Source organism: Mus caroli, unplaced genomic scaffold (assembly GCF_978045245.1).
Source record: "Mus caroli unplaced genomic scaffold, Mus_caroli_1 scaffold_6, whole genome shotgun sequence".
In the NCBI taxonomy this organism is placed as follows: Eukaryota; Metazoa; Chordata; class Mammalia; order Rodentia; family Muridae; genus Mus; species Mus caroli.
In genome coordinates this window covers 24,811,490-24,839,459 of record NW_028227261.1, presented here as the reverse complement: position 1 = coordinate 24,839,459, position 27,970 = coordinate 24,811,490, and the positions used below count along the sequence as shown (strand labels likewise).

General features: G+C 50.0%; 1 protein-coding gene across 1 annotated transcript; it reads left to right on the top strand.

The window, feature by feature from the left end:
- On the top strand, positions 1 to 27,948 carry Fgr (FGR proto-oncogene, Src family tyrosine kinase). The gene is made up of 13 exons (XM_021159617.3): positions 1 to 243; positions 10,113 to 10,175; positions 12,029 to 12,222; positions 13,083 to 13,185; positions 14,592 to 14,690; positions 21,292 to 21,395; positions 21,564 to 21,713; positions 23,955 to 24,110; positions 24,244 to 24,423; positions 24,831 to 24,907; positions 25,203 to 25,356; positions 26,780 to 26,911; positions 27,007 to 27,948. Exons 3-13 carry the CDS (start codon positions 12,039 to 12,041, stop codon positions 27,213 to 27,215), a joined length of 1,548 nt encoding a protein of 515 aa, XP_021015276.1. The 5' UTR covers positions 1 to 243; positions 10,113 to 10,175; positions 12,029 to 12,038; the 3' UTR covers positions 27,216 to 27,948.
- The last annotated feature ends 22 nt before the right edge of the window (positions 27,949 to 27,970 follow it).

Below are 27,970 nucleotides of genomic sequence, written 5' to 3'. Positions count from 1 at the left end.
GCTTTGGGCAGCAGTCTTGGGGCTGAGGCGTGACTGCGACTTCTCTGGCTGCCGCCTCCTCCTCCGCAGTCACCAAAATAAGAGAAGTCCGAGGCGGCTTCCTCCTCCCTCCCCAGAGTAGGTAGTAGGGGCAGAGGCGGGTAGCACCTCACTTTCCCCCCTACATCGCCTCTCCTGGTTGTTGGAAGTTAAGGTTGGCTCGCCCCAGATCGAGTCACCCGCAGCTGGCTCCCTGGAGACCAGGTAGGCGGCCAAACACGGTGGGGGCTGGTAGGGCAAGTGTTGCCCCGCCCCCAACCGTCCTCACCCTGGAGGGAAGATTTGGGGGTAAACCTGAACTTTGAGAGCTGAGCAAGTTGAAAGCGGGAGATGGGGGTGGGGATCCCATTCAGAAAGGAAATTAAGGAGGAAAACTAAGGAAAGCTGGAAAAGGCTGATTAAAAACCTAGGAGAAGGCCGAGGCAGTACGGCGAAGGCAGACCAAAAGTTCCCCCTAAAAGTCTAAATGGGGAAAGAGAGGGAAACTGTGTTGTAAATTTGATAAAATTTGGGAAGAGGGCTGAAAGTACAGGAAGGCACTGTGGGATCCCCCAAAAGCGTCTAGGGAGAGCTCTGAGAGGCTTTCAGGAGGAGGAAAAGGAAAGAAGCTGAGGGGGTGTGAGAGAGGGGTAATAGGTGGGGAAACTGGAAGGGGGAGGGGATACTGAGGAAATCGGTGCGCGAGTTCCCGAGAAGGGGGTCTAGGAGAGTGACTTCTGCAGAACTCGGAGTCCAAGTCCAGAGTGCAGTTCTGGGGTCTCAGAGGCCGGCTATCTGGGGAAAGAGAGGGGGAACTGTTGTAAATTTGATAAAATTTGGGAAGAGGGCTGAAAGTACAGTAAGGCAACCCCCCCCCCCCCAAGCCCTCTCGCCCCAGACGCCCTGGGGATTCCTTCCAGGAGCTGGAGGCGTGGATCTGGGTTTCCTGGGGAAGACCTCACCCTGGGGCACCAGACCTCCCTGGGTGCTTTTCCCTATCCGCGGTGGCGGTCGAGGTTTGCGTCCCTGTCGGGATCCGGGAATTGCTGGCAGCCCCGACGGAAATCCTGCTTTTGACCGCCAATGCCCGCAGGGGCTGTTTCCATGGCAACACAGGGCAGTGAGGCCAGTTGGCTTTGGGCCGCTGCGGGCTCAAGGCTGGCTGCCAACTTTGGTCCCTGCCTTCGTCCCCATTTTTGGTCCTTGATCCGGGTGTGTTGCACCACAGAGGGAGTGAGAGGGTGCCGCTTGATGTTCAGGGGTCTACTGCCTCAGAAACATGTTCTCTTGGCAAGAATGGGCCTTTAATTGCTATGCAGACCTCAAGGAGAGTTAGCTTTCTCTGGACTTTTGCTTTTCTCATTGTAACTTTGGGGGAGAAACTAGCCCTCCCCAATACCAAAGCTGTGCCTAGTGGCGCATGCCTATAATAATCCCTGCACCCAGCAAACGGAGGTAGGGAGGTTGTCACGAGTTCAAGACCGCCTTGAGCTATATAAGCAGAAAGACAGGTGGGGTGGGGGAAACAGAAATAGAATGGGAAGGGGTGAGGCGGGGAGGAGAGGGGAGAATGGAGGAGAAGGCAGATGAAGTTCTATCAGATCCAGGCCAGTTGGCTCTATACAGAGTTCTTTGCCTTCTCAAAGCATTGGAGGACCAGAAAGCTTCGCTGACAGGGCCTCTGAGAACCAGCACACAGCTGGCATCTACTAAATGTCACGTTTACTAGGGCCCATTCCAAGGAGGTTAGCAAGGCTCGCATCTGTACCCCACTCTCCAGGTGGCCACCCTACAAGCAAGCCTTTTGTAGCCTAGAATTGGATGCGGTGAGCATCCTTCCATTTGTAGTGGGTAGGTGGAGGGGGTAGCCAAGCTGTGTGGACCCAAGAGAGGAGGAGGGGGAGGGAGGCTCCTGCTCCCCAGCAGGCTTGACTTGAAGCTGTGAGTGAGATTGTGTGAGGGTGCTCCCCAGTGTGCTGTGAGCTTGAAGTGAATGTGTTCACGCCTGGGTGCTAGCTTATGTGTGGTTATTCGGGGCTGCTCTGAAGCTACCTAAGGTGGAAGTGACAAGGGACGGAACCAGCCCTGACAGGCTGACGGGTAAGGGACAGGGAAAACAGATGAGGAAGGAAGAGCCAAGTCTCTTCCACACAGCACATTGGGTCAGCCGATGGTGAGGAAAGCAGACTGCCCCATCCCACTCCCTCAAGACTAAGGGATCACGTTGTGGGATCTACACTCTCCGTCGTTAGGCTCCCACTCATGGCTGGAACCCCAAGTCCCACGCGAGGTAACCTAAAGACTCCTGCTTTAGAGCGTGATGAGTATGGAACCATTTTTCTTTCTTTTTCTTTTTCTTCTTTGAGACAGGGTCTCACTATATGGCCTTGGGCTTGCAAAGGCCCACCTCAGCCTTTGCCTCCTGAGTGTTGAGATTAAAGGCTTGGGCCACCACAGACAGCAGGGGTCTCTCTCTCTCTCTCTCTCTGGGTTTTCGAGGCAGGGTTTCTCTGTGTAGCCTTGGCTACCCTGGAACTCTGTAGACCAGGTTGATCTCAAAACTCACACAGAGATCTGCCTGCCTCTGCCTCTTGAGTGTTGGGATTAAAGGTGTGCACCACCATCACCATTATGTGGCTCTTTCTTTCATTTTAAGACCAGGTCTCACTGTGTAACTCCGGTTAGCCTGGAACTCATTGTACAGACCAGGATGGTCTCAAACTCACAAAAGGTCCATCTATCTCTGTCTCCCGAGTGCTGGGATTTAAGGTTCAGACTGCTGTGTCGGGCCAGATAGACCCAGTTTTACCCACCACAAATGGGGGAAACTCAGCTGATACTTTAAGGACCGTGTCGGGGGAAGAGCTAGGATAGTACAAAGATGGTGTCAGGACTGGACCAGCCGTGACTCTCAAGAAAGGATGGTGTAAAAATGAGAGGAAGTTAGTGAGCCATGAGAGCCTCTGTGAGGGAGAAGGAGGTATCAGTGCTCAGTGAAAGGAAGGTGGAGGATCCTGAAAGCCCCGCAGTCAGGGCTCTGAGTGCATGCGGTGAGGGATGGTGATGCCTTCACACCTTAGACTCCCACTTGCCCCCTCAGCCCAGGACTGTCCCTGCCCCACGCTCTGAGGGGAAACCGGAACTCTTGTAGGAGGTGGTTTCCTGCCGCTGCCCAGTCTTAGTTCCTTTTTGGTGAGGTTGTCCGGGTTGATTGGGTTTGCTCATTCCTCCCACCTTGTCTGGGAACTTCTCTTTCCCCCTTGCCCCGCCCAGCCCTGCACCTCTGTCCACCCTCTCTGCCTCAGTGAGACCTTTTCAAGAAGAACAAAGGAATTTGACTGGATACCCACCCATTCTATGGCTGATATACATAGGGACAGACGGGGATCTGATGCGCAGGCGCTTCTGTCTCCCTAACTCTCTGAGAGAGTTGGACTGACTTGCCCAGTGCCTCAAGCCAGTTGTCACACAGGGACAGACTTTGAACTTAAACCTGTCTCCCGTTCTTCCACATTCTTGGAGGTCAGACTGGGGAGGTCAGGACATCTCAAGCCTTACCTCACTGCTTTGACATGATTTGGGGAAATAGGACCCGTGGGAAAGAGTGAGAAGGTTGGGGCTCTTGTGTCCAGGAACACAGGTATGTGGGAGGCAGGCTCCCTGTTGGGCATCCAGATGCCATAAGATGGATTTAGTTGGCCATTGGCCGTGTGGGTAGAATGACATTTACCAGTCAGGGACACCATGATCCTGCCCGAGCTTTGGAGAGTCCAGCCACAATGCCAGGAACAGAACTGTGGACTGACTCTCACAGTCACCTGAATCTTCTGTCAGCCTGTGTGACCTCTCAGGGAAGTCGCTTCTCTGATCTATGCAGGAAGGCTGGTGGACCACGTGCCCCTGGGGGGTCTCTAAGCAGCTGCCATTTCTTAGCCTCTCTTGGCTGCTGCACACTGAGCTAGCTAGAGCTTCTCATGGAATCCTCCCAGCTGCTCTGCCCAGAGGCTGCAGGTGAGAAACCGGATGTTCAGAGGGTTTGCCCTTCATGCAAAGCTACAACCTCCTGAAGAACAGAGCTGGGGAGGGGGGTTGGGCACTTAATCCCTGTGGCAGGAAGATCACAAGTTCAAGGGGAGGGTTATGCAGAGAGATCCTGTATGCCTTGAAGGGAAGATGGAGGGAAGGAAGAAAGACAAGAGAGAACTAAATCAGAGGTTGGGGAGGGGGAAGGGGGAGAGGGAGAGAGAGAGAGATTACTACATAAGGGCAGATATTAAACAGGGGCAGATACTGAAGTGGGCAGCTTTGTGGTCCAGGGTTAGACCTTAGCTGTGATATCCATAATCTGATTTCAACCTTGATACGGCTCTTGATAGGGCTCTTGAATATTGACTTCTTTCTTTCTTTCTTTCTTTTTTCTTTTGTTTTGTTTTGTTTTGTTTTGTTTTGTTTTGTTTTTTTTCAAGACAAGGTTTCTCTGTGTAGCCCTGGCTGTCCTGGAATTCTCTCTGTAGACCAGACTGGCCTCACACTCAGAGATCTGCCTGCCTCTGCCTCCCTCCCGAGTGCAGGGATTAAAGGTGTGTGTCATCAGCATCCAGCCAAGTTGATTCCTTTCTGTCGGACTTACCTGGGGCTGGAGTTCAGCTCTGTGGTAGAGTGGATGACTGACGCTTACTGGGTTGAAACCCTAGCATCAGAACAAGACTAACACCCATATCCATGAACAAACCGATGCTTTGGAGTGGCCCAGAGTGCTGGCGGCCATGACTTGTGCCGCTCCCTTGCTCCCTTTCTGACTTTAGCAGGCAGCCAAAGTTCACTGCCGCCTAGGAAAGAGAGACAGGAGAGCTGTTGACTTGTGCTGTCCTTCATCCAAGGTGGCTCAGTGGTTAATGTCAACGAGCCTGACAACCTGAGTTTGATCCCAGGAACACATATGGTAGAAGGAGAGAGCCAACTCCCACAAGTTGTACTCTGTTCTACACACAGACAGACAGACAGACAGACAGACAGACAGACAGACAGACAGAAACAAGAAGAAAAGGGAGCTGGGCAGTGGTGGCACACGCCTTTGATCCCAGCACTTTGGGAGGCAGAGGCAGGTGGATTTCTGAGTTTGAGGCCAGCCTGGTCTACGGAGTGAGTTCCAGGACAGTCAGGGCTACACAGAGAAACCCTGTCTCAACACAAACAAACAAACAAACAAAAAAAAATCACACTGCACCTCAGTGTCCTAATCCAACAAGGGTTAAAACTGAAACCTGCCCCAGGAGGTCACGGAAGAGGTCATGTGTAGAAATTTCTTGGCATGATGCCAGTCCCTGTGTAAATGTTTAATAAATTAGCACATTTTCACTAATAGTTGCCACCACCCAGACTTCTGGAGAGCGCAATGACTCCCTAGGGTGTCAGAGCTTGGTATCCAGGCACTGAGGAGGAGGGAGAGAGACTTCATGCAGCTTGACTAGTCAAAACTGGCTCCCTCTACCCAGTTCCCTCTGCCCAGCTCTGACTCTCTTCATATGGGGCTGTCTCCCTCTCCCTCCCTCCCTTCCCCGTCCTCCTACCCCCACTCTGGTGTGTGTATGCATGGGCATGTCATATGTGGATATGGGTGTATCTGTACACGCATGTGAAGGGATGCCCATACAGTGGGCAATGCAGATGTCTTCCTAAATTGCTCCCTAATTTTTATTTAAATTTTTTTTAATTTATGGGTTGAGGATTTAGCTCAGTGGTAGAGCGCTTACCTAGCAAGGCCCTGGGTTCGGCCCTCAGCTCAAAAAAAAAAAATTAATTTAAAAATATGTCTAAGGATCTGGAGAGATGGTTTAGCAGTTAAGAGCACTGACTGCTCTTCCAGAAGACTTAGGTTCAAATCCCAGCATCCACATGGCAGCTCGGAAGTGTCCGTAATCCTAGTACCAGATGATCTGAGATCTGACACCCTCACAGAGATGCAGGCAAAACACCATACACATTAAAAAATAAAACCAAGCCAGGCATGGTGGCGCATACCTTTAATCCCAGCACTCGGGAGGCAGAGGCAGGCAGATTTCTGAGTTCGAGGCCAGCCTGGTCTACAAAGTGAGTTCCAGGACAGCCAGGGCTACACAGAGAAACCCTGTCTCGAAAACAAAACAAAACAAAAGTTGGGTTTTTTTTTTTTTTATAGTATGTATTTGGGTGTTTCGTCTTGCATGTATATTTGGGCAACCTGTGCATACCTGGTACCCATGGAAGCCAGAAGCTGTTGGATCCTCTGGAACTGGAGTTACAGATGCTGTGAATCACCATGTGGTGCTAGAAATCAAACCCAGGTTCTCTGGAGGAGCAGACAGATCATCTCTCAGGCTCCTCCTGTTTTGAGACAGGAGCTCCCACTGAGCCTAGCCCCAGAGTAACCAGCCAGGGAGCCCCAGGAATCCTCCTGTATCTCACTTACCCATACTGGGATCTCAGGTGCAGGGCACCAGGATAGAACCCAACTCCTCTCTGCTTGTGTGACAAGCACTAACTAACTCACTGGACCACCTCTCTTATCTCCCCAATCCTTCTACCCCCAATCCTTCTATTCCCCCCACTTCAATACTGGGGCTTGTACTTATGGCCTCAGGCATGCTAGGCTAATGTCCTAGGGCTAAGCAAAAACTTCAGTGACTGCTCTCTCTCTCTCTCTCACACACACACAAACATACACACACTCACACACATACACTTTCTCTCTTTCTCTTTCTTTCTTTCTTTCTTTCTTTCTTTCTTTCTTTCTTTCTTTCTTCCTTCCTTCCTTCCTTCCTTTCTTTCTTTCTTTCTTTCTTTCTTTCTTTCTTTCTTTCTTTCTTTCTTTCTTTCTTTCTTCCATTCCTTCTTTCATTCTTTTGTTTTGTTTTGTTTTGTTTTGTTTTTCTGAGACAGGCTTTCTCTGTGTAGCCCTGGCTGTCCTGGAACTCACTCACTTTGTAGACCAGGCTGGCCTCGAACTCAGAAATCCGCCTGCCTCTGCCTCCCAAGTGCTGGGATTAAAGGCGTGCGCCACCACGTTCCAGCTCTTCTTTAACTCTTTCTTTTTTCCCCTGCTACTGGAGATCAAACCTGGAAGTCAGGGCCTTGTGCGTGGTAGACAGGCACTCCACAGCCTCAGCCCTGGATTCTGCAGCACCAGGTCTTGCTCTGTGTAGCCTGCACCAGCCTCAAAATTGTTAAGCTCCTGCCCCACATACTGGAGTGCTAAGATTATGGGGGTGCACTACTACGCTGGTCTTCTGGTGTTCTTCATCTGGACTGCTGTCTCTTTGTCTCTGCCTGGGGTTCTCTCTGGCAGCGAGGTGCTGCCTCACTCACTGGCATTGACTCCGGGGAGCTCATTCGCTTCCTTCCCGGGCCCAGCCATCAGGAAGCTGCTCCGTTCGCTCTAAATCAGCCACAGTGGGAATATTTACACCATGAAAATTAGCCGATGCTACAGAATTGGAGCTTGGGGTTTTTGTTGTTGGTTGTTGTTATTGTTGTTTTGGTTCCTTTCCTTTCTCCCTAGTCCCTGAAAACCAGTTTATGAACACACCACCCCATCTTCTCCTCTTCATCTTCACACCTCCCTAGCTGCCTGTGTCTCTCCCTGTTTCTCTATATTTCTCAGTCTCTGCCTCTTTTTTTCCTCCCCATCTTTCCATTGGTTCATGTGGTCACATCCAGTGTGGTTCTTGGCTGCACCAGGGCCTCAAACACATCCCCTGTCACCAGGCCTGAGTCCTTCAGTATACTCATATGGGAAAACCAGATCCCCTTAGGACCACAGACACCCTCAGAGTCTGGGTGTGACAGAGCCCTGGAGGCTGTCCAAATTTGCCTGCTGGTTGTCACCCTGACAGTAGACAGTACTCTTGTTCAGCCCACAGAGCTGCTTTCTCTTTGAACCTTCTTCCTCTTGCACTGGCAGACAGATTATGGGGGCTCCCTTGTGTGGGATATGCCCTAGCGATATACACTTGGGTATTATTGCAAGTGGCAACATTGTGCCTACTGAGGGCTGCTGGGCTGTGTAAGTTTGTATCCTATAGAGGAGGCTTTGGGGAGGGCTGGGTCTCCAGGGGAGGACTGTGTCCCAGTCCCAGTAGGTCCTACCCAGGCAGTACTTTTGCATATGATTTCTGAAACCACTACATCTCTTTCTCAGCAACAAGCAATGCAGGGAAGTGGCTCAGATTCTAGTCCCAAACGATGGGATTCCTCACGTGGGTGACCTTAGGCAAATATCTAACTGTCTCTACTATTCAGTTGCTAGGGAGGGTAAAATGAGACGATGCAGGCAAAGTGTCTAAAGTGGCCATAGATACCCAGGAAAGAGCTATATATTTTTTAATCTTACCGTTCTTGTGGAGAGGTTGCATGCTGTGTGTATGTTCACATGTAATATGTGTGTGCTCACATGTGTGCACTGGATGAGGGCTGTAAGTCGGTGTTTGTATGATACAATCACAGATGCATGTCTCTGAAATCAGTGTGGATGAATTTAGTCTTTATAGCTGGTGTGTTGCTGAGAAATTGCATAATGTCTGAGCTGCATTACAGGAGACCTGTGTAGCTCGGTCCAGGTTCTGCTTGTGTTTTGGTGAGAGGAGTTTTGCTCTCACCTGTAGCCCTTCCATATTACCCAATCTCTCCTCCCTTTTTCTCTGAACCCTCTTCAGCTAGGCTCTGGTGGTGGTGGTGGTGGGGCTCTCTTCCCTCCACATCCTCCCCCACCTCCCTCCCCTGCCTGAACAGCCTGGAAGGCTGGGCCCCTTCAGACATACTGGTCCCTCACTCCCTGGGGTTGTGGGGATCCTGAGGTGACCATCTCAGTAAGGCTGAGGGAGTAGCAACTGTTTTGGGCCGGCCTCTTGACACAGCCTGCCTCGCAGCACACCACGGGCATGATATGCTAACTCTTCACCTCCAGACACAGATGATGTTTTTAGTAAAAGAAAGGTTTCCTGGATCAGTGAGAGACGGGGGTAAACTGGATGGGAGCTGTGACCTTCAGGCCCCCAGTGGGGGACCCTGGCTGGCTGTCCCTGGTCTAGCCCCGCCCTACATCACTAGATGTGTCACATCTTAGGAAACCAGGCTTCTCCCCAGGCACTTCCTCTCTGCGTGTTGCAATGGGGGAGTTTTTCCGGCAGGGGTGGGGTGGGGTGGGGTGAGGACCCCTTGCTCAATGACCTTTTCGAGGAGTGGCTCGCAGGACATAGCTGCTGGGGAAAGTTTGGCTTGTTCCCAGATCTCTTCAGGAGACTATAGTGGCCCCAGCTTCCTTCTTGGGCCTCTCCCTAACCCTGGTCTGTGGGAGACTGTCACTTTCATCCTGGCACCAGAGATGGGCATAGGTCTGCCTGGATTGGCCCAAGATGAGGGCGGAGACTGGGTTCCAGGATCAGGCTCCTTTTTAAGAGATCTTGACTGACTGGGAGCTAAGCACAGCTTGGTAGTTGCACAGTGTGAAGGATGAACCTAAGAACAACACCGAAAGCCGGGCAGTGGTGGCGCACGCCTTTAATCCCAGCACTCGGGAGGCAGAGGCAGGCAGATTTCTGAGTTCGAGGCCAGCCTGGTCTACAAAGTGAGTTCCAGGACAGCCAGGGCTATACAGAAAAACCCTGTCTCGAAAAACCAAAACCAAAACCAAAACAAAACAAAACAGAAGAACAACATTGAGTGTGTGAGCATGCCAAGCTGAGATGCATCCAAGTATACAAGTCCATATATGTGTGTGCAGAGGCGTCTAGGTACCGATGTGTGTGCGCTGCTGTGCACCAGAGCTCACCGGAGAGCAGTGTGGCTGTGCAGTGATGTCAGCAAGGACACTCACTCCAGCATCCGCTGTGATGCTGTGTGACTATGTCTGTGTGTGTCTTCTTGCCACATCTCAGGTGGGACCGAGTGTGCAAGAGCTGGCACAAGTTGTGTGTCCTACGTAGGGATGGATATGGAAGTCAGGATGGGCCAGAGCTCAGGCCTTCTGGCTTCCTGAAGAGGTTGGGATCTGGGCAGCTGGCTGCAGAAATACTGACAAGGCCTGCTTTATCTTTCCTGCTGTTCTGTCTCACCCTCAGGTTTCCGGCACCTCCCAGGGATCATGCATCAGTCCTACTGACCCAGGAGTAGGGGTCTGTGGGGTGAGTAGGGTGGGAAGTGCAAAGAGGCTTTCAGGGTCAGGAAACAGGGTAGGGTGGCCTTTCTGGGCCCCTGCAAAGCCTGCCTTCCAGCCCCTTCCAACTACAAGGGCCCTGTTGCTAGGAAACGGATAGAGGAGCCAGAATGAGGCAGCTTGAGAGGCTGGAGGCTGGACTCATGACAGGAAATGGCCTTGATCCCCCTCTGCAGGGAATCTCCAGGTGCAGGCACTCTGGCCTCCAACATTCACAAACACAGGCAGCTTTGCAGATGTGTGTTACAACACACACACTCCAGTGCACGCCTGCACACACACACACACACACACACACACACACACACACACACACGAGAGGGAGAGAGAGCGAGAGAGAGAATGCAAACGCACACACATGCACACACACAGATGCACACACAATTCCTTGCCCACCACATCTATATAGACATACATTCACATAACCAAATACATGTAACAGACGTGAATACATTTTTGTTTTTGAGATGAGGTCTTCTGTAGCTCAGGTTTACCTAAAATTTGATATATGGCTCAGAATGGCCTTGAACTTCTGATCTTCCTGTTTCCCTCTCCTAAAGCTGGGATTGCAGGACCACACCACCAGGCTGAGTTTATGAAGTACTGGGATCGAATCTAGTACTTTATGCATGCTAGACAAACCCTCTACCAACTGAGCTTTGTCCCAAGGTCAGCACATTCTTCTACACACAGAGACATTCTCCCAAAACTGCACACACACACACACACACACACACACACACACACACACACACCAAACACATGTCTAGAGACACATAAATACACACAGGGGAGAAGAAATACCTTAAAGGAATCACAGAAACCTAACGTATCATAGCAACAGGGGTCAAAGTGCATAAACTGAGCGGAAGACTAGAGAGATGGCTCAAGTAAGAGCACTGGCTGCTGTTTCACACGACCCAGGTTCAATCCCCAGTACCCACACAATGGTTCACAATTGTCTGTAACTACAGTTCCAGGGGGTCCAAAGCTGGCTTCTGGCTTCCCTGAGTACCAGGCATGAGCATGGTACATAGACACACATGCAGGCAAAACACCCAATGCATGTAAAATAAATTAATTAAAAATAAACAAACAAACAAACAAACAGAGCTGGGCGTGGTGACACACACCTTTAATCCCAGCACTTGGGATACAGAAGCAGGTGGATTTCTGAGTTCGAGGCCAGCCTGGTCTACAAAGTGAGTTCCGGGGCAGCCAGGGCTACACAGAGAAACCCTGTCTCGAAAAAACAAAACAAAACAAACAAACAAAACAAAACAAACCAGGAGTGGTAACACACATCTTTAATCTCAATACTTGGGAGGCAAAAGGAGACAGAGCTCTGTCAATTCAAGACCAGCCGACTCTACAGGGTGAGATCTAGACTAGCCAGGCATATCCAAGGAGACCGTGTCTAGAAAAATAAAAGTGCCTCAGCCATTAGGAGGCGGAAGCAGAGTGATCAGGACATCAGGTTGCTTGGCTACAGAGTGAGTTTGAAGCCAGCCTAAACTACAGACCCTGTAGACCCATCACCAACAGAGAAGACATAGCCAACACATCAACATCCTGATGCAGAAATCCATCTGAGCTGTTGCCCTAGAGGCATGGGAAAGCCACACACTCTTTCCAAACAAGAACACAGCTAGAAGGCAGGCCAAAGGTGACCCTTACATAGAAAGACCCCAATTTGGGCCAGAGAGTGGTAGCTCCATGTTTGTGTGAATCTATGTATACACACACACCCCTGTGTGCTTAGGGTGGTGGTACACCAGCCAGGGACCCTGAATTATGAGGCCTGTCCCCTTTCTGCATCAGGGCATCTGGAATGGGCTGTGTGTTCTGCAAGAAGTTGGAGCCTGCATCCAAGGAGGATGTGGAAGGGGACTTCCGGAGCCAAACGGCTGAAGAACGCTATTACCCTGACCCCACTCAAGGCCGGACTTCGTCCGTCTTTCCTCAGCCCACCAGCCCTGCTTTCCTCAACACTGGCAACATGAGAAGCATCTCAGGTGGAACTCTAGGGCTGGGCACAGCTGCTGTCTGGGTGCTGGGGAAAACTCAGGAAAGGGGAGACTCAGACTTGTCCTGAGAAGCCCCTAGAGTGATATAGGAGACAGCTCTATTCTCTAGCTCAATGTAGCTAAGTCCGTGTGTGTAAATCTACCCTAGGAGCCCAGTTTGGGTCTTTTTCTGTTCTCGCTAAAGAGGGATTCCAGTAAGGCTCTCTGGTGCTCTCTGGCGCTCTCTCTGTCTCTGTCTGTCTGTCTGTCTGTCTGTCTGTCTTTCTGTCTGTCTCTCTCTCTCTGGAATCTGGGATGCAGCTTCCTTGGTTCCCCTTTCTCAATCCCCTCTCTGGCTTTCTCTCTCTCTCTGGTTTTATCTGTCTGACTCTATGTATCTCAGTCCCTCTCTGTATGTGTTTGTGTGTCTGCCTGCTTGTCTGTCTCTGGCTCTCTCTCTGGCTCTCTGAGTCTCTCTCTCTCTCTCTCTCTCTCTCTCTCTCTCTCTCTCTCTCTCTCTCTCTCATACACACACACTTCTATCCTCTTACATGTCACTTCAGAAGGTGAGAAGTGTTCTTGGTGGGGAAGCAACTTAGTCACTTTCCACAGGGTAAGAGGAACATTAGGCTATTTGTCCTGGACCTAGAGGGACAAGCTATGAAACCTAAATCAGAAACCCCGCCTGTCCCTGAACTCCTTTAGGAACATCGTAGAGGCAGGGAGATACAGTGTTGGGCTAGGGAACTAGAATCTGGGATGTGGCAGGGAGGTACAGAGCTGGGCAAGGGAACTGGAATCCGGGATGCAGCTTCCTTGGTTCCCCTCTCTAAATCCTCCTTTGCTGAGCAGCTCTGACTCCTCCGCAGGGACCGGAGTGACCATATTCGTCGCCCTGTACGACTATGAGGCCAGGACAGGGGATGACCTCACCTTCACCAAAGGCGAGAAGTTCCACATCCTGAACAATACGTAAGTGACTGGGCTACCCTGCTGAGGACATGGCCTGGGCTGGGAGCAAATCCCAGAGAGGACAAAACTCTGATCCCTGGCTAGAAAGCTGCAGCCTGGTGGGGCCGTAGAAGCCAATAAAGCTCCCAGGTGAGGACTGGGAACAAAATGCAGGGGTGGGAGAACAGGGCAAGCATGTGGGCCTTGAGTTCCTAAAGCCCCGAAAAGAAATGGTGATAGCAAGGAAACCCTGGGTGATTGCAGGAAGAGGGAAGATGAAGGACTGGAGACACCAGCAGAATACTAAACCTGGTCCCCCAGGGTAGCTGTGATTGAGGAAGGCTTCCTAGAGGTTTATAAGCTGAGACCAGAAAAATAAGCAGACAGTAGAGGAAGAGGTGAGAAAAGAGAGAATAAGACCAACCAATGATTTCTAGAGAGCTCCAAGTGGTTGCATGGGGGTAACATAACGAGTGAGGCGCAGGGCTGGGCAGATGGCTCAGGACAGGTTTAGGGTGCCTGCTACCAAGCCTGACCACATGAATGTGACCCCTAGAACACCCTCTACATGGGGAAAGGGGGGGAAATTCGCTCCTGCACATTCCTTTCTTTTCTTTTTTTTTCTAAAGATTTTTTTCATTATTATATCTAAATACACTGTAGCTGACTTGAGACGCACCAGAAGAGGGCGTCAGATCTCATTACAGATGGCTGTGAGCCACCATGTGCTTGCTGGGATTTGAACTCAGGACCTTCGGAAGAGCAGTCAGTGCTCTTACCCTCTGAGTCATCTCTCCAGCCCCTGCAAGTTATCTTTTGACCTATAAACACACACTAAAAACTAACAATTAAAAAAAAATGCCTAGTGGGCGGTGGCATGCACATCTTTAATGCCAGCACTTGGGAGGCGGAGGCAGGCAGATTTCTGGGAGTTCAAAGCCAGCCTGGTTTATAGAGTGAGTTCCAGGACAGCCAGGGCTCCACAGAGAAACCACATCTTGAAAAACAAACAAACAAACAAACGAATGAATGAATGAATGAATAGAAAGTAGAAGTTGGAGAAGGAGACACGGAGAACATGCAGACGGTCAGAATCCATGGACATTTAAAGCTGTGTTGTAAAGCCTGAATTTTATCTAAGAAGGACCTCTGTAGCCTCTGGGAATGTCCAGTGGGGAGGGAAGCTCGTCAGCATCCATGCATCTGCTCAGTGGAAGAACAAGATGGAAGAGCCTAGGGACCCTCAAACACATTCCCATCTCAGGGAAAACAGTGGGGGCAGCTGCAAAGGCAGCCAGACAGGCAAAGGAAAGCGCTTGGAGTGGGGAGGGGAGCGAAGGTGAGGTTTGGCCGGGCCACTCTCCAGCTAATGTGGCCCAGGCTGGACCCCAAGTGCTGCTGACTACCCCTGTGTTCTGTGTCTACAGGGAGTATGACTGGTGGGAGGCTCGCTCCCTGAGCTCGGGACACAGAGGCTATGTTCCCAGCAACTATGTTGCTCCTGTGGATTCCATCCAGGCTGAAGAGTGAGTACAGTTGGGTCCAGCCCTGTGGAGAAATCCCTGGCGCTAACTTCCAAGGCCAAGGCCATCACTTAGGAAATGATGGGGCCCACTCTGAGCGCCCCCCCCCCATATAATGGTAAGGAGCCGGACAGTGGTGGTGCACACCTTTAATCCCAGCACATGGGAGGCAGAGGCAGGCAAGTTTCTGTGAGTTCAAGGTCAGCCTGGTCTACAGAATTATTTCCAGGACAGCCAGGGCTACACAGAGAAACTCTGTCTCAAAGGAAAAAAAAAGAAAAGAAAAAGTAACAGCAGATAACACAGCAGGTGCTGTGTTCTGTAAATGAGGGCTTGCTGTGTGGTCCAGATAGAAACTCTATTGTTCTGTTTTACAAATGAGGAAGCTGGCCAGGGTCTTTAATCCTAGCACTTGCAAGGGAGAGGCAGGTGCATCTCTCTGAGTTTGAGGTTAGCCTGGTCTGCATAGTGAGTTCCAGGCCAGACAGAGAGACTTTGTTTAAAAAAAAATAAAACATCAAATGAGGAAGCTGAAGTGCAGAGAGAGTGAATAATCTGCCCAAGGTTTCCTAGCTAGAGTCGGATGGAACTGGTGTGTGAACCCAGCTAGACATATACCATGTGCTAGTCAGTATATACCTTGCCTATCTGTAACAGTAATATTATGCCAAAAGTCTATGTGTATGTGTCTGCTTACATCTATCGTAGCAGAGAGAGTGTAGAATTTATAAAGGAAAAGTGTGTAAGAATTCCTGAGAGTGGGAGGTGTGGCCAGGGATTACTACCCATGAGCTTTCAAGCCTATAATGGGTGGGAACTATAGAGATGGCCCAGTGGTCAACAGTGCTGGACTTCCCGGCACCGAAGACAGAAGCTGGCACCCATCTGTGACTCTAGGGGATCGGACACTCTCTTCTGACTTTTATAGGCACACGCATATGCATGCATGTGCACGCGTGAGCACACACACACACAGAGCAAACACTCACACATACACATAAGTAATATTATTATTATTATAAAATCCTTTGTTTTTCAAGACAGGGTTTCTGTGTAGCTTTGGCTGTCCTTGAACTCTCCCTAGATCAGGCTAGCCTTGAACTCAAAGAAATCCACCTGCATCTGCCTCCTAAGTGCTGGCATTAAAAGTGTGTGCCACCACTGTCCAGCCAAATTAATCTTTTTTTTTTTTTAAAGATTTATTTATTTATTATATGTAAGTACACTGTAGCTGTCTTCAGACACTCCAGAAGAGGGCACCAGATCTTGTTACGGATGGTTGTGAGCCACCATGTGGTTGCTGGGATTTGAACTCTGGACCTTCGGAAGAGCAGTCGGGTGCTCTTACCCACTGAGCCATCTCACCAGCCCCAAATTAATCTTTTTTTTTTTTTTAAAGATTTATTTATTTATTATATGTAAGTACACTGTAGCTGTCTTCAGACACTCCAGAAGAGGGCGCCAGATCTCGTTACGGATGGTTGTGAGCCACCATGTGGTTGCTGGGATTTGAACTCTGGACCTTCGAAAGAGCAGTCGGGTGTGCTCTTACCCATTGAGCCATCTCACCAGCCCCAAATTAATCTTTTAAAACCTAAAAACATTTGGGCTGGAGAGAGGGCTCATTGGTAAGAACATTGGCTTCTCTTCTGGAGGTTCTGTGTTTAATTCCCAGCAACCATATGATGGCTCACAACCATCTGTCATGGGATCTGATGCCCCTTTCTGGCAAAAAGATGTACATACAGACACAATACTCATATGCATAAATAAGTCTTGAAAGAAAGAAAGAAAGAAATCTCATCTTTAAAAATAAAAGGAGGCTGGAGAGATGGCTCAGCGGTTAAGAGGACTGACTGCTCTTCCAGAGGTCTTGAGTTCAATTCCCAGCAACCACATGGTGGCTCACAACCATTTGTAATGGGATCCGATGCCCTCTTCTGGTGTGTCTGAAGACAGCTACAATGTACTCATAATAAATTAAAAGACAGGCGTGGTGGCACACGCCTTTAATCCCAGCACTCAGGAGGCAGAGGCAGGCAGATTTCTGAGTTTGAGGCCAGCCTGGTCTACAAAGTGAGTTCCAGGACAGCCAGGGCTATACAGAGAAACCCTGTTTCAGAAAACCAAAAAAAAAAAAAAAAAAAAAAAAGGCTTGCAAGGAACAGTCCTTAGAGTTCATTTTGTTGTACACAGAGAGGAGCTGAAGTGTAGTTTAACATGAGCCAGGTCCTAGATTCCATCTTCAGTCCCCTCCTCCCGACAAAACTTTCCTCACAATGTCTCCCATACATTTGTGAGGAAAAAAAAATGATGGAAGAGACTTTGAAGAACTGGGCTGGACACCGTGTCTCAGATAGGGATTCTATTGCTGCAGTGAAACACCATGACCAAAAGCAAGTTGGGAGGAAAGGGTTTCCTCAGCTTACACTTCCACATTCCTGTTCATCACCAAAGGAAGTCAGGACAGGAACTCAAATGGGGCTGGGGCGGGAACCTGGAGGCAGGAGCTGATGCAGAGGCCATGGAGGGATCCTGCTGACTGGCTTACTAGTCCTGCTTTCTTAGAGAACCCAGGACCACCAGCCCAGCAGTGGTTCTACCCACAATGAGCTGAGCCCTCCCTCATTGATCACTAATTGAGAAAATGCAATACAGCTGGATCTCATGGAGGCCTTTCCTCAACTGAGCTGCCTTTCTCTCTGAAGACTGGCTTGTATGGAGTTGACACAAAGCCATCCAGGACAGTGGCATAGTAGCATTGTGCCCACGATTCTGGCATTTGTAGTGAATTTGAGGGTAGTCTTGGCTACCCCCAAACCAGAGTGAGAGTCCTCAGGACTCAGACTCTGGGAAGTGAGGGGAACTGGATGATCCAGTATCTTCGGAAGAAACAAGTTAGGTGCGGTGTCAGTTGATAAAATGGGGGACAGGGGAACAAGTGGAGGTCCATGGATTCGGCGGGGATGGGGGTGGGAGGATTGTTGTTTTGTGGTTTGTAGAGAGGAACACTACACGTGAAGGAAGTTACCAGAAGCTAGACTAGGCTGCTCTGTGTATGAGAGGTGCCGGGCCATGCCACTTCATGATCCCAGAGGAAGGGACTCCTGTTCCTAATTGTCCCTGAGACTCTGTCATTTGTTATGGCACACTGGTGCTGGTAGGAACGGGGCCTCATCTGAGTAGAGATGGACACTTAGAGCTGCCTAGTAGGAAGAAGGAGGAAGAGAGAGCAAGCAAGACACAGGGTGGTCCTGGGGTTTGAGTCTGGTGAAGACTTTGGAGAAGATCGAACCACTGGAGAACGGAGAAAAGCAAGCCAGGCCAGTGCAGAACATCCAAGGCTGGAGGAGAAATTTCTGAAAACAGGAGAGAGGGGATTTGAGGCTGCCCTCATCCTCGGCAATGGGGTGACCCTCCTAAGTCACCTTTGTCACATGGGCTTGACAGCAGAGCCCAGGAAGGAGGGAGTTAGTGGAAGGGGAGGAAGTATTGTCTCAAGAGGGGAAAATATGGGTCTAAGTGAAGATGAGCTAAGAAGCCGGGACCAAACGTGCAGAAGATGGCTCAGCAGCAGGTAAAGGCACTCGCTGTCAAGCTTGACCCGCTAAGTTTGATCTCCAGAACCCGAGGGGTGAAAGGAGAGACCCAGCATGCACGGGTCTGACTTCTGACCCCCACTCCTTTGTTATAGCATGTGTGTGCACGTGCACACACAACATGAATACAGAACATGCAATAATTTTGTTGTTGTTGAAAAAGAAAAAAGTAGGGGGCTGTAGAGATGGGTCAGTGGTTCAGTGCACAGGAAGCTCTTCCAGAGGACCAGGGTTCAAATCCTAGCACCCACGTGGGGACTTATCACCCTCATTAGCTACCGTTCCAGGGGCTCGGTGCCCTCTTCCAGCCCCCACGGACACTTGCATGCACAAGTGTGTGCAGTGATAGCAAAGAAATACATCTTTAAAACACAGCAATGGGGGGGGGGGAGGGTATGAGGGACTTTTGGGATAGCATTGGAAATGTAAATGAGGAAAATACCTAATAAAATATATATAAAAAAAGTAAACATTAAAAAAAACAAAAACACAGCAACGTAGGACTCAGAACTTCTGCCCTCTAGGAAAGAGGAAGGTATATGTTTAGGGATTGAAGGATGGGGCAGTTTCAGGGGGCTGTTTATGGGGTAAGGTAGGTTTTCTCTAGTAGAGGGACATGAGCAAGCCCAGAGCACAAGAGGAAAGAGGCTGGATCATGGAGAGCGGCAGAAAGCTTGGAGGACAATGGAGGGGCGGGGTGGCAATGGTGTGGGGGTGGGGGGTTGGATCGGCAGGGTGGCAATGGTGTGGGGGCGTGGGGGTGTGGGGGTTTGGATCAGTGAGGTAGCAATGGTGTGGGGGTGAGGGTGGGGGTTGGATCAGCGGGGTGGCAATGGTGTAGGGGTGGGGTGGGTGGATCGGATCAGTGGGGTGGAAATGGTGGGGGATGGGGGTGGATCAGAGGGGTGGCCATGGTATGGGAGTGTGTGTGTGGGTTGGATCAGAGGGGTGGCAATGGTGTGTGTGTGGAGGGTTGGATCAGCTGCGCCCACAGCTTGGGTAGCAAGGTGTTATCTAAAGTGCTCAGTGTGGGGTCCTGGTTAAGAGCCCAGGCCTGAGAGGAGACAGTTTGGGTTCCTGTTTTGATCACAGTGTGGCCTCAGGCAAGCTGCTTAACCACTAGGTAGCTGGTTCAATTCCTCATCTCTCTGATGAGTTTAAACATGGCACTTTTTTCTGAATATTATAAGCAAGTCTATTTATGTTCAGGGTTGTCGTCTACCACAAAGGAAGTGCCCAGTCTGTTAAGGCTTGGTTTTTATTTTGAAGCAAGGTCCTGCCATGTAGCTCAGGCTACCTCACACTTAGAAACTCCTCCTACCAGGTGCTGACTTACTCTGCTGATCCTTAAGGAAGTTTTTGGCTTTTTTAAGACAGGGCTTCTTTGTGTAGCTCTGGCTGTCCTAGAAAAAGGCTGTAGACCAGGCTGGCCTTGAATTCACAGAGATCCTCCTGACTCCAGAGTGCTGGGGTAGACCAGGCTGGCCTTAATTCAGAGACCCTCCTGATTCCAGAGTGCTGGGGTCAAAGGTGCGCACCACTGTGCTGGGGTTGAAGAAGGATCTTGAAAACCTTTGACAATGTGTATGGTATAGCCCTTCAACCCTTTCTCCTTGCTGCCTGCTTTCCCATGCACACAGTTTGCAGAGACCGCTTCTGTCTCCCAGATTTGCCTGATGCTCAGGTATGGACTGAGCATGCCAGCTTTCCCAGGTGTCCTCACCCGCCCTGATTCGAAAACTGTGTTCTTTTCTATCAAAGCCCACGTGGTGCAGTCGATTTAATGATCAGATAACAACTGAGTCTTCTACAGCGAGTGTGGTCACATCTGTTCCCCACCCCCCAATCTGCCCTGTATACACACAGTTAGCTCAGGACTACAGTTGTCTCAGACAGCAGCAAGCAGGGAAAGAATTTGGGGCTAGGGTGGGGCAGGAGTCCGAAGGATTGCCTGGGGTGGTGGGAGAGAATCAGGGCGCGTGAGGACACTAATTGTTCACATTAGCTAGCCTGGTGGGTAATTCAGCTCCCCTCTGAGTCTTGAGTTCCTTGTCTGTAAAATGGGTTTTGGAGAGGTCTAGTGAGAAGGGTCAAGGGCCCTGTGATACCTGAAAAAGTCATTGATGCCTGGGTTCTACCAATTTTGGTTTGTTGGTGTGTTTGTTGGTTTGATATAACATCTTACCATGTAACCTTGACTGATTTGGAACATCTGCCTGCCTGTGCCTCCCAAGTGCTGGGATTAAAGGCATACACTACACTACCACGGACTTTTATGGCTTTTTTTTTTTTTTTTCCCAGAGACAGGGTTTCTCTGGCTGTCCTAGAACTCATTCTATAGACCAGGCTGACCTCAAACTCACAGAGATTCGCCTGCCCCCGCCAACTCCTAAGTGCAGGGATTAAAGGCATGCACCACCATGCCCTGTCCCCTCACTATTTGTTTTTAAGGTAGGGTCTCACTATGTAGCCCTGGCTGACCTAGAACTTGCTATGTAGACCAGGGTACCCTCAAACTCAGAGCGGTACCTGCCTCTGCCTCCTGATTGCTGGGATCATACTGCTGCACCAGGGAGAATCTAACAATTTTAATTCAAGAGACACCAGTGGGTAGGAAAGAGAATCCTGGTCTTTCTTGGCATCGACCATGTGTGCCAGACACTTTTCCATTCCCCTTCTCTGGGATTCTTATACTCAAGTCATGAAGCAGATTATAACAACCCATTTGGGGGGCTGGTGAGATGGTTCAGTGGGTAAGAGCACCGACTGCTCTTCCAAAGGTACTGAGTTCAAATCCCAGCAACCACATGGTGGCTCACAACCACCCATAATGAGATCTGATACCCTCTTTTGGTGCATTTGAAGACAGCTACAGTGAACTTATACTAATAAATAAATCTTTAAAAAAAAAACCCAACCCATTTGTCAGATGAGGAAACTGAGACTTGGCTGTTGAACTGGCGTCTGGAATGAATGTGCCTGATTCTGCCTGCTTTTCCTAACAGGTGGTACTTTGGAAAGATCAGTAGAAAGGATGCAGAGAGGCAGCTTCTCTCCTCTGGTAACCCCCAGGGGGCCTTTCTCATTCGGGAAAGTGAGACCACCAAAGGTAGGTTGGTACCGGCAGGCATGCCACCAGACATTAAGGACAGTGAGCTGGTCAGTGCTTGGGTCAGGGCCAAGTGGAGGGGCAGAGCTAAGCTGGGCTCTGGGAATTCCTTTGGGGGCCTCCTCCTGCTCTGAGGGAGAAGAGGACTAAAGGACCCTTTCCACCCAGGGGCCTACTCCCTGTCCATCCGTGACTGGGACCAGAACAGAGGCGATCACATAAAGCATTATAAGATCCGAAAGCTGGACACGGGCGGCTACTACATCACCACACGGGCCCAGTTTGACTCCATACAGGACCTGGTGCGGCACTACATGGGTGAGCTGCTAAGTGTGACCGACCGTGTTGTCATGACGGGGAGACTGAGGCCGGGAGAGCAAAAATCTCCTGAAGAAGTAGTGGCTGGGCCAAGTACGTGCGTCCTTAGGCCAGGATTCTGCTCTGTGTGGAGTCTGAGCAGACGGAGACCAAGCAATGCCTCCTAATCTTGCTTCCAGGCTTAAGCCTGGGGAACTTTTGAAAATTTTACATTTTGTGGGGCGGGGCTCATGCGTGTCAGGAAGTTGATTCTCTCCTTCAGCCGAGTGGGTCCTGGGGATGGAACTCAGGTCACTGGGGTTGCCAGCAGACACCTTCTTTACCTGCTGAGCAAAATCTTGCTGGCTTCGGTCTATTCGGTCTATGGAAACTTTGTGGGGCATTTGTTGTTTCTCTCTGTCTCTCTCTCTGTCTCTCTGTCTCTGTCTCTCTCTCGCTCTCTCTCGGTCTCGTTGTGTGTGTGTGTCTAAATCAGAGGACAACTTGCGGAAGTAAGTCCTTTCCTTCTGCCATATAGGTCCCAGAGACTAAACCTGGGTGGCTAGGTTGGCTGCTGGCTCACACCTTACCTGCTGAGCCACCTTGCTGGCCCTATTTATACTTCCTAGACAGAGTCATTATCTATCATAGGCTCTAAGCCAGCAGTTCTTTTTTTTTTTTTTGGTTTTTCGAGACAGGGTTTCTCTGTGTAGCCTTGGCTGTCCTGGAACTCACTTTGTAGACCAGGCTGGCCTCAAACTCAGAAATCCGCCTGCCTCTGCCTCCCGAGTGCTGGGATTAAAGGCGTGCACCACCACTCCCGGCTAAGCCAGCAGTTCTTAACTTTCCTAATGCTGCCACCTTTTAATACAGTTCCTCATGGTGACCCTTCCAACGATAAAATTATGTCATTGCTACTTTATAACGGTAATCTTGCTACTGTTTTATAATGTAAATCTCTGATAGGCAGGATATCTGATATGCAACCCCAGAGGGGTCATGTCCCACAGGTTGAGAACTGCTGCTCTAAGCAGTAGGTTGCAGAAGCTGATCAGAGCTTTGTGGAGACTCTCTGGCTGTTGTGTGCTACCTGGATGTTGGGGACAAGGCTGAAGGAGCGGTCCCTTGGACAGCTGCGGTCATTGCCCATGTGGTGACAGCAAACAAGCAGAAGCCAATGATTCTGAGCCTGAGCAGGAGGCAGCAAGGACCTGACCTGACCGAGGCCTCCTGTGGGGTTAAGCAGTAATGGTCCATCCAAGAGTAAAACCCAGCATGGAGACCAGGCACCTTCAGTGCCTCTCGTCCCCATCTTGACTGGTTAGGCCCAGGATGAGATCTGTGGCAGGAACGGACTCATGTCCAGTTTTGCCTCAGAACCTTACCTCTGTTTTCACCTGTCAGAACTGGTCCTTGTCCTCAAAGACCTGGCTGGAGGCCACCTCCTAGGGAGACCCATAAAGTTCCCATGGGGGTCATCTCTCTTTTGTGTACTTACTGTCCTTCCTTGGGCACAGACAAGTTCGCCTACTCAGAGGACTGAATTGTCTTCTTTCCTGGCTGTGAGCTCAAATAGGAACCTTTTTATCTTCTGTTTTTCAAGACAGGGTTTCTCTCTGTAGCCCTGGCTGTCCTGGAACTCACTCTGTAGACCAGGCTGGCCTCTGCCTCCTGAGTGCTGGGATTAAAGTTGTGTTCCAGCACTGTCTGTGCCTGGCTCTTCTTTCTTTGTTTCTTTCTTTTCTTTTAATCCTGGCTTGTGAAGACAAACTGTACACTATTTTCATTTCTCTGGATTTATTTATTTATTTATTTATTTAAGACCCTGTAGCCTGGACCTGGAGAGATGGCTCAGAGGTTAAGAGTACTGACTGCTCTTCCAAAGGTCCTGAGTTCAATTCCCAGCAACCACATGGTGGCTCACAACCATCTGTAATGGGATCTGATGCCCTCTTCTGGTGTGTCTGAAGACAGCTACAGTGTACTCATATTCATAAAATAAATAAATCTCTTAAGAGAGAGAGAGAGAGAGAGAGAGAGAGAGAGAGAGAGAGAGAGAGACCCTGTAGCCAAGGCTAGAACCAAACTCCTTTCTCTTTCCTCAGCCTACTGCATGCTGGAATTACCAGCATGAGCCACCATATTCCGCTAGGCCCTGGTTATTTATGGCAGCTAAGCTTGAGGTCTGATGCTGGACTGCATTTCGGAGAGAGTATCCATAACTTTCCATCTGTGACCTCCTTCCATCTGCCCTTCCTACAGAAGTGAATGATGGTCTGTGCTACTTGCTTACGGCTCCTTGTACCACCACAAAGCCCCAGACTCTAGGCCTGGCCAAGGATGCCTGGGAGATCGACCGTAACTCCATAGCGCTGGAACGCAGGCTGGGCACCGGCTGCTTTGGAGATGTGTGGCTGGGTAGGAGATGGGGGTGGGAATGGGGCTAGGGATGGGGGTGGGGATGGAGGATGCTGGGAGGTTGTCTGGGGTCTGGGAAAAGGCACAGGACTTGCGGGGAGCCAGTCTTGATGAGTATACGGCCACCGAGCAGGCACATGGAACGGCAGCACAAAGGTGGCAGTGAAGACGCTGAAGCCGGGCACCATGTCCCCGAAGGCATTCCTGGAGGAGGCACAGATCATGAAGCTGCTGAGGCACGACAAGCTGGTACAGCTGTATGCGGTGGTGTCGGAGGAACCCATTTATATTGTGACAGAGTTCATGTGCTATGGTGAGGGGGACAGGGTAGGAGGCAGGATTTGAATGGGTGGGACCGGGGACCTGCAAAGGAACTAGAAACTATAGTTCCAGGGGGTAGGGGGGAGAGGTTAGGGGCGGGGACTGTTGCGGGGGGCGGGGCCTCCTCTTGATAGAAGGTGCTTAGCCAACAAGTGGATCCCTTTGAGCATACCAGGCAAGCTCTGGGAATGGAGAGCCGACCTGGAGAGGAGTCTAAGTGGGTCGTGTCCAGGGGTTCGGAGGTGGAGTCAGAGCAGGAAGATAGATTGATCTAGGTGAAAGAACCGGGAGAGAGGGGGACAGAGTAAGGCTAGATTGGCTGGGTAAGGGCAAGGCCAGTGTAAGAAGGCTTGCTGGAGGTAGGGGCTTGCTGCTGATTTTCTGGCTGCTTCCCCCTAGGTAGTTTGCTGGATTTCCTAAAGGATCGAGAAGGTCAGAACTTGATGCTGCCCCATCTAGTGGACATGGCTGCCCAGGTAAGCTGGACCAGCAGGCATCATATCCCAGACTTCTCTTCTATTGGCCTTCCATAAACCCATATGCCTACATCCACAGAAACTGCAGCCTAGCCTAGCTTATGAGCTCTGAGACCTGAGGCAGGAAGATATTGTTGTCTCCCCATGTGCTCTGGGCAGCGGTGGGGTGGGGGTGGGGTGTCCATCGGGACAGTGGAGTTTTCAGGAGACTCCCACACACCCCTCAGGTGTAATTATGGTGTTGTGAGCCCATGCTAGCGCCTGCCTCTCACTTCCTTTCCCCCCTCTCTCCTAGGTAGCTGAGGGCATGGCCTACATGGAACGCATGAACTATATCCACCGAGACCTGAGGGCAGCCAACATCCTGGTGGGGGAATACCTAATATGCAAGATCGCTGACTTCGGGCTGGCACGCCTCATAGAGGACAATGAGTATAACCCCCAACAAGGTGAACCTCCCTAGAGACCAAAAACTCTAAGGGTTTGCCATGCACCCCACAGAGTAGGAAATCTTTCCCCATCCCTGATGATCCCAGACACCCCCGATCCTGATGTGAATCACATGCAATTCTGAGTTCAAGTCTCCCCTCCAACACTAGCTACCCACGTCTTGAGTTACCTAACATCTATGTGTTACCATTTCTGAGCTATAAAATAAAAATACTTAGTCCACAATAAGAAAATAAGTATTCCCTGGAGAGATGGCTCAGAGGTTAAGAGCACTGACTGCCCTTCTAGAGGTCCTTAGTTCAATTCCCAGCAACCACATGGTGACTCAACCATCTGTAATGGAATAAAATGCCTTCTTCTGGTGTGTCTGAAGCTACAGTGTACTCATATACATAAAATAAATACATATTAAAAAAAAAGCTGAGGGTATGGGGGACTTTTGGGATAGCATTGGAAATGTAATTGAGGAAAATACGTAATTAAAAAAAAAAAAAAGAAGAAGAAGCCGGGCGTGGCGGCACATGCCTTTAATCCCAGCACTTGGAAGGCAGAGGCAGGCGTATTTCTGAGTTCGAGGCCAGCCTGGTCTACAAAGAGAGTTCTAGGACAGCCAGGGATATACAGAGAAACCCTGTTTCAAAAAAAAAAAAGAAAGAAAGAAAGTATTCACCAGCTACCTAGTAAGTACCAGGCACTGCTAAATTGCTAAGTCTTTTTTTTTTTTTTAAGGTTTATTTATTTATTATATGTAAGTACACTGTAGCTAGGAGTCAGATCTCATTACAGATGGTTGTGAGCCACCACGTGGTTGCTGGGATTTGAACTCCAGACCTTTGGAAGAGCAGTTGGGTGCTCTTACCCACTGAGCCATCCCACCAGCCCCTAAATTGCTAAGTCTTAAGCAGATTTAAACAAACTAACTTTAAGTCTTAAACAAAAGACAATAGGATATAATAACACCAGATCTATAGCCAGAATGTCTAGATCCTAGCCACTTGTTGGTTGTGCTGGCTGGGCAGAGAACTTACTTGCCAACTTCTTTTCCTAACTGGTAAGTTGAGATCAATATGGTAAGGGCTTAATGTGTTAATTGGCATAGTTCCTAAAACAGTTCTGGGGCCTGTGGGCTATAACTCAGTGGGAGAATCCTTGCTTAGTGGAAGGGGGACTGAATTTGCTCCCAGTGCCATAAAACTCAAACCAAGACAAATGAAACTGTGACTGGCTCTCAGTAAAGGCTAGAGACATTCTAATATCTTATCTTGAGAAGCAAAATCATGTATAAAATAGCAGGTATTTCTGCTGTGCACAGAGACCTCTTGGTTCCCCAAGAAATCCAGTCCTAAAGTCCTCATTTTCTTAATCCAGCAGTTCCTAGGGACACCCCCCCCAATTAACCTCCCTTCTCCCCAATATCTCCAGGAACCAAGTTCCCCATCAAGTGGACAGCCCCAGAGGCCGCCCTCTTTGGCAGATTCACTGTCAAATCAGACGTGTGGTCCTTTGGGATTCTGCTCACTGAACTGATCACCAAGGGCAGAGTTCCCTACCCAGGTGAGCCAGGAGTTGGGGATGTGGTCGTGGGGAAGGGTCTCCTCCAGCCCCGCTCCCTTCTCCCTTCCTGTGGCTGACAGAGCTCCACTCCTCAGGTATGAACAACCGGGAAGTGTTGGAACTGGTGGAGCATGGCTACCACATGCCGTGCCCTGCAGGATGCCCTGCATCCCTGTATGAGGTCATGGAGCAGGCCTGGCGCCTGGATCCTGAGGAGAGGCCCACCTTTGAGTACCTGCAGTCTTTCCTGGAAGACTATTTCACGTCCACAGAACCACAGTACCAGCCTGGAGACCAGACATAGCCTGACTGGGCATCATTGACCCTCTGGGAGTATGTACTTGCTCTTGCCAATCCCCCGGGGCACTCTGGTCCCAGTGCCCGAGACTTGGAACCCCTGTGGAATCCTAGCACAGGATCAGAGAAGGTCCGATGCTCTGAAGCCATTTTATAGAGGGTGCAAATGGAGACGAGAAATTCATCTCTTACCTCCTCTGACCCCAAGTGTTCTTTCTTCCTTTCCCACCCATGCCCCATCCAAAAATCTAGGGCATCCCACTCATTTCACAGATGAAGTAAGTGGATGCTCAGAGCTCCTCTCTCGAACACTCTGACCCCAGTACCACTTTTCCTGTCCCATTAGGCTCCGACATACCGTTAGTCTCTCTCCCCATCTCCTAAAAATACTCATCCTTTGTCTAGTTATTTATAAAACTGTATTTCTCTTCTTCCACTTATCCCTTATTCCTGCTTTCCTACCTCCTATCAGCCCGCTCCAGCCCAAACCCTAAGAATTTAATTCTTAGCATCTCTTGAGTTTCTCTACATTACAAAAGCAGGTGACATCTTTGCTTGATTCTCCACCTTCAGACTGGATGCTCCGGTCCGGGCCCAAGTCTGAGGGAGAGAGCCGTTGAATGCTCACCACCCCTCTGAGGGACGTGTATGTGTTTATTCATTATGTAAGAACAGCGATGATGTGCACACCAGGCTAGGACAATTTCCTGAGCCATCGATGGAGAGGGGTGGTAGTCTGCAGGAGGCGAACAGGATAGCTTT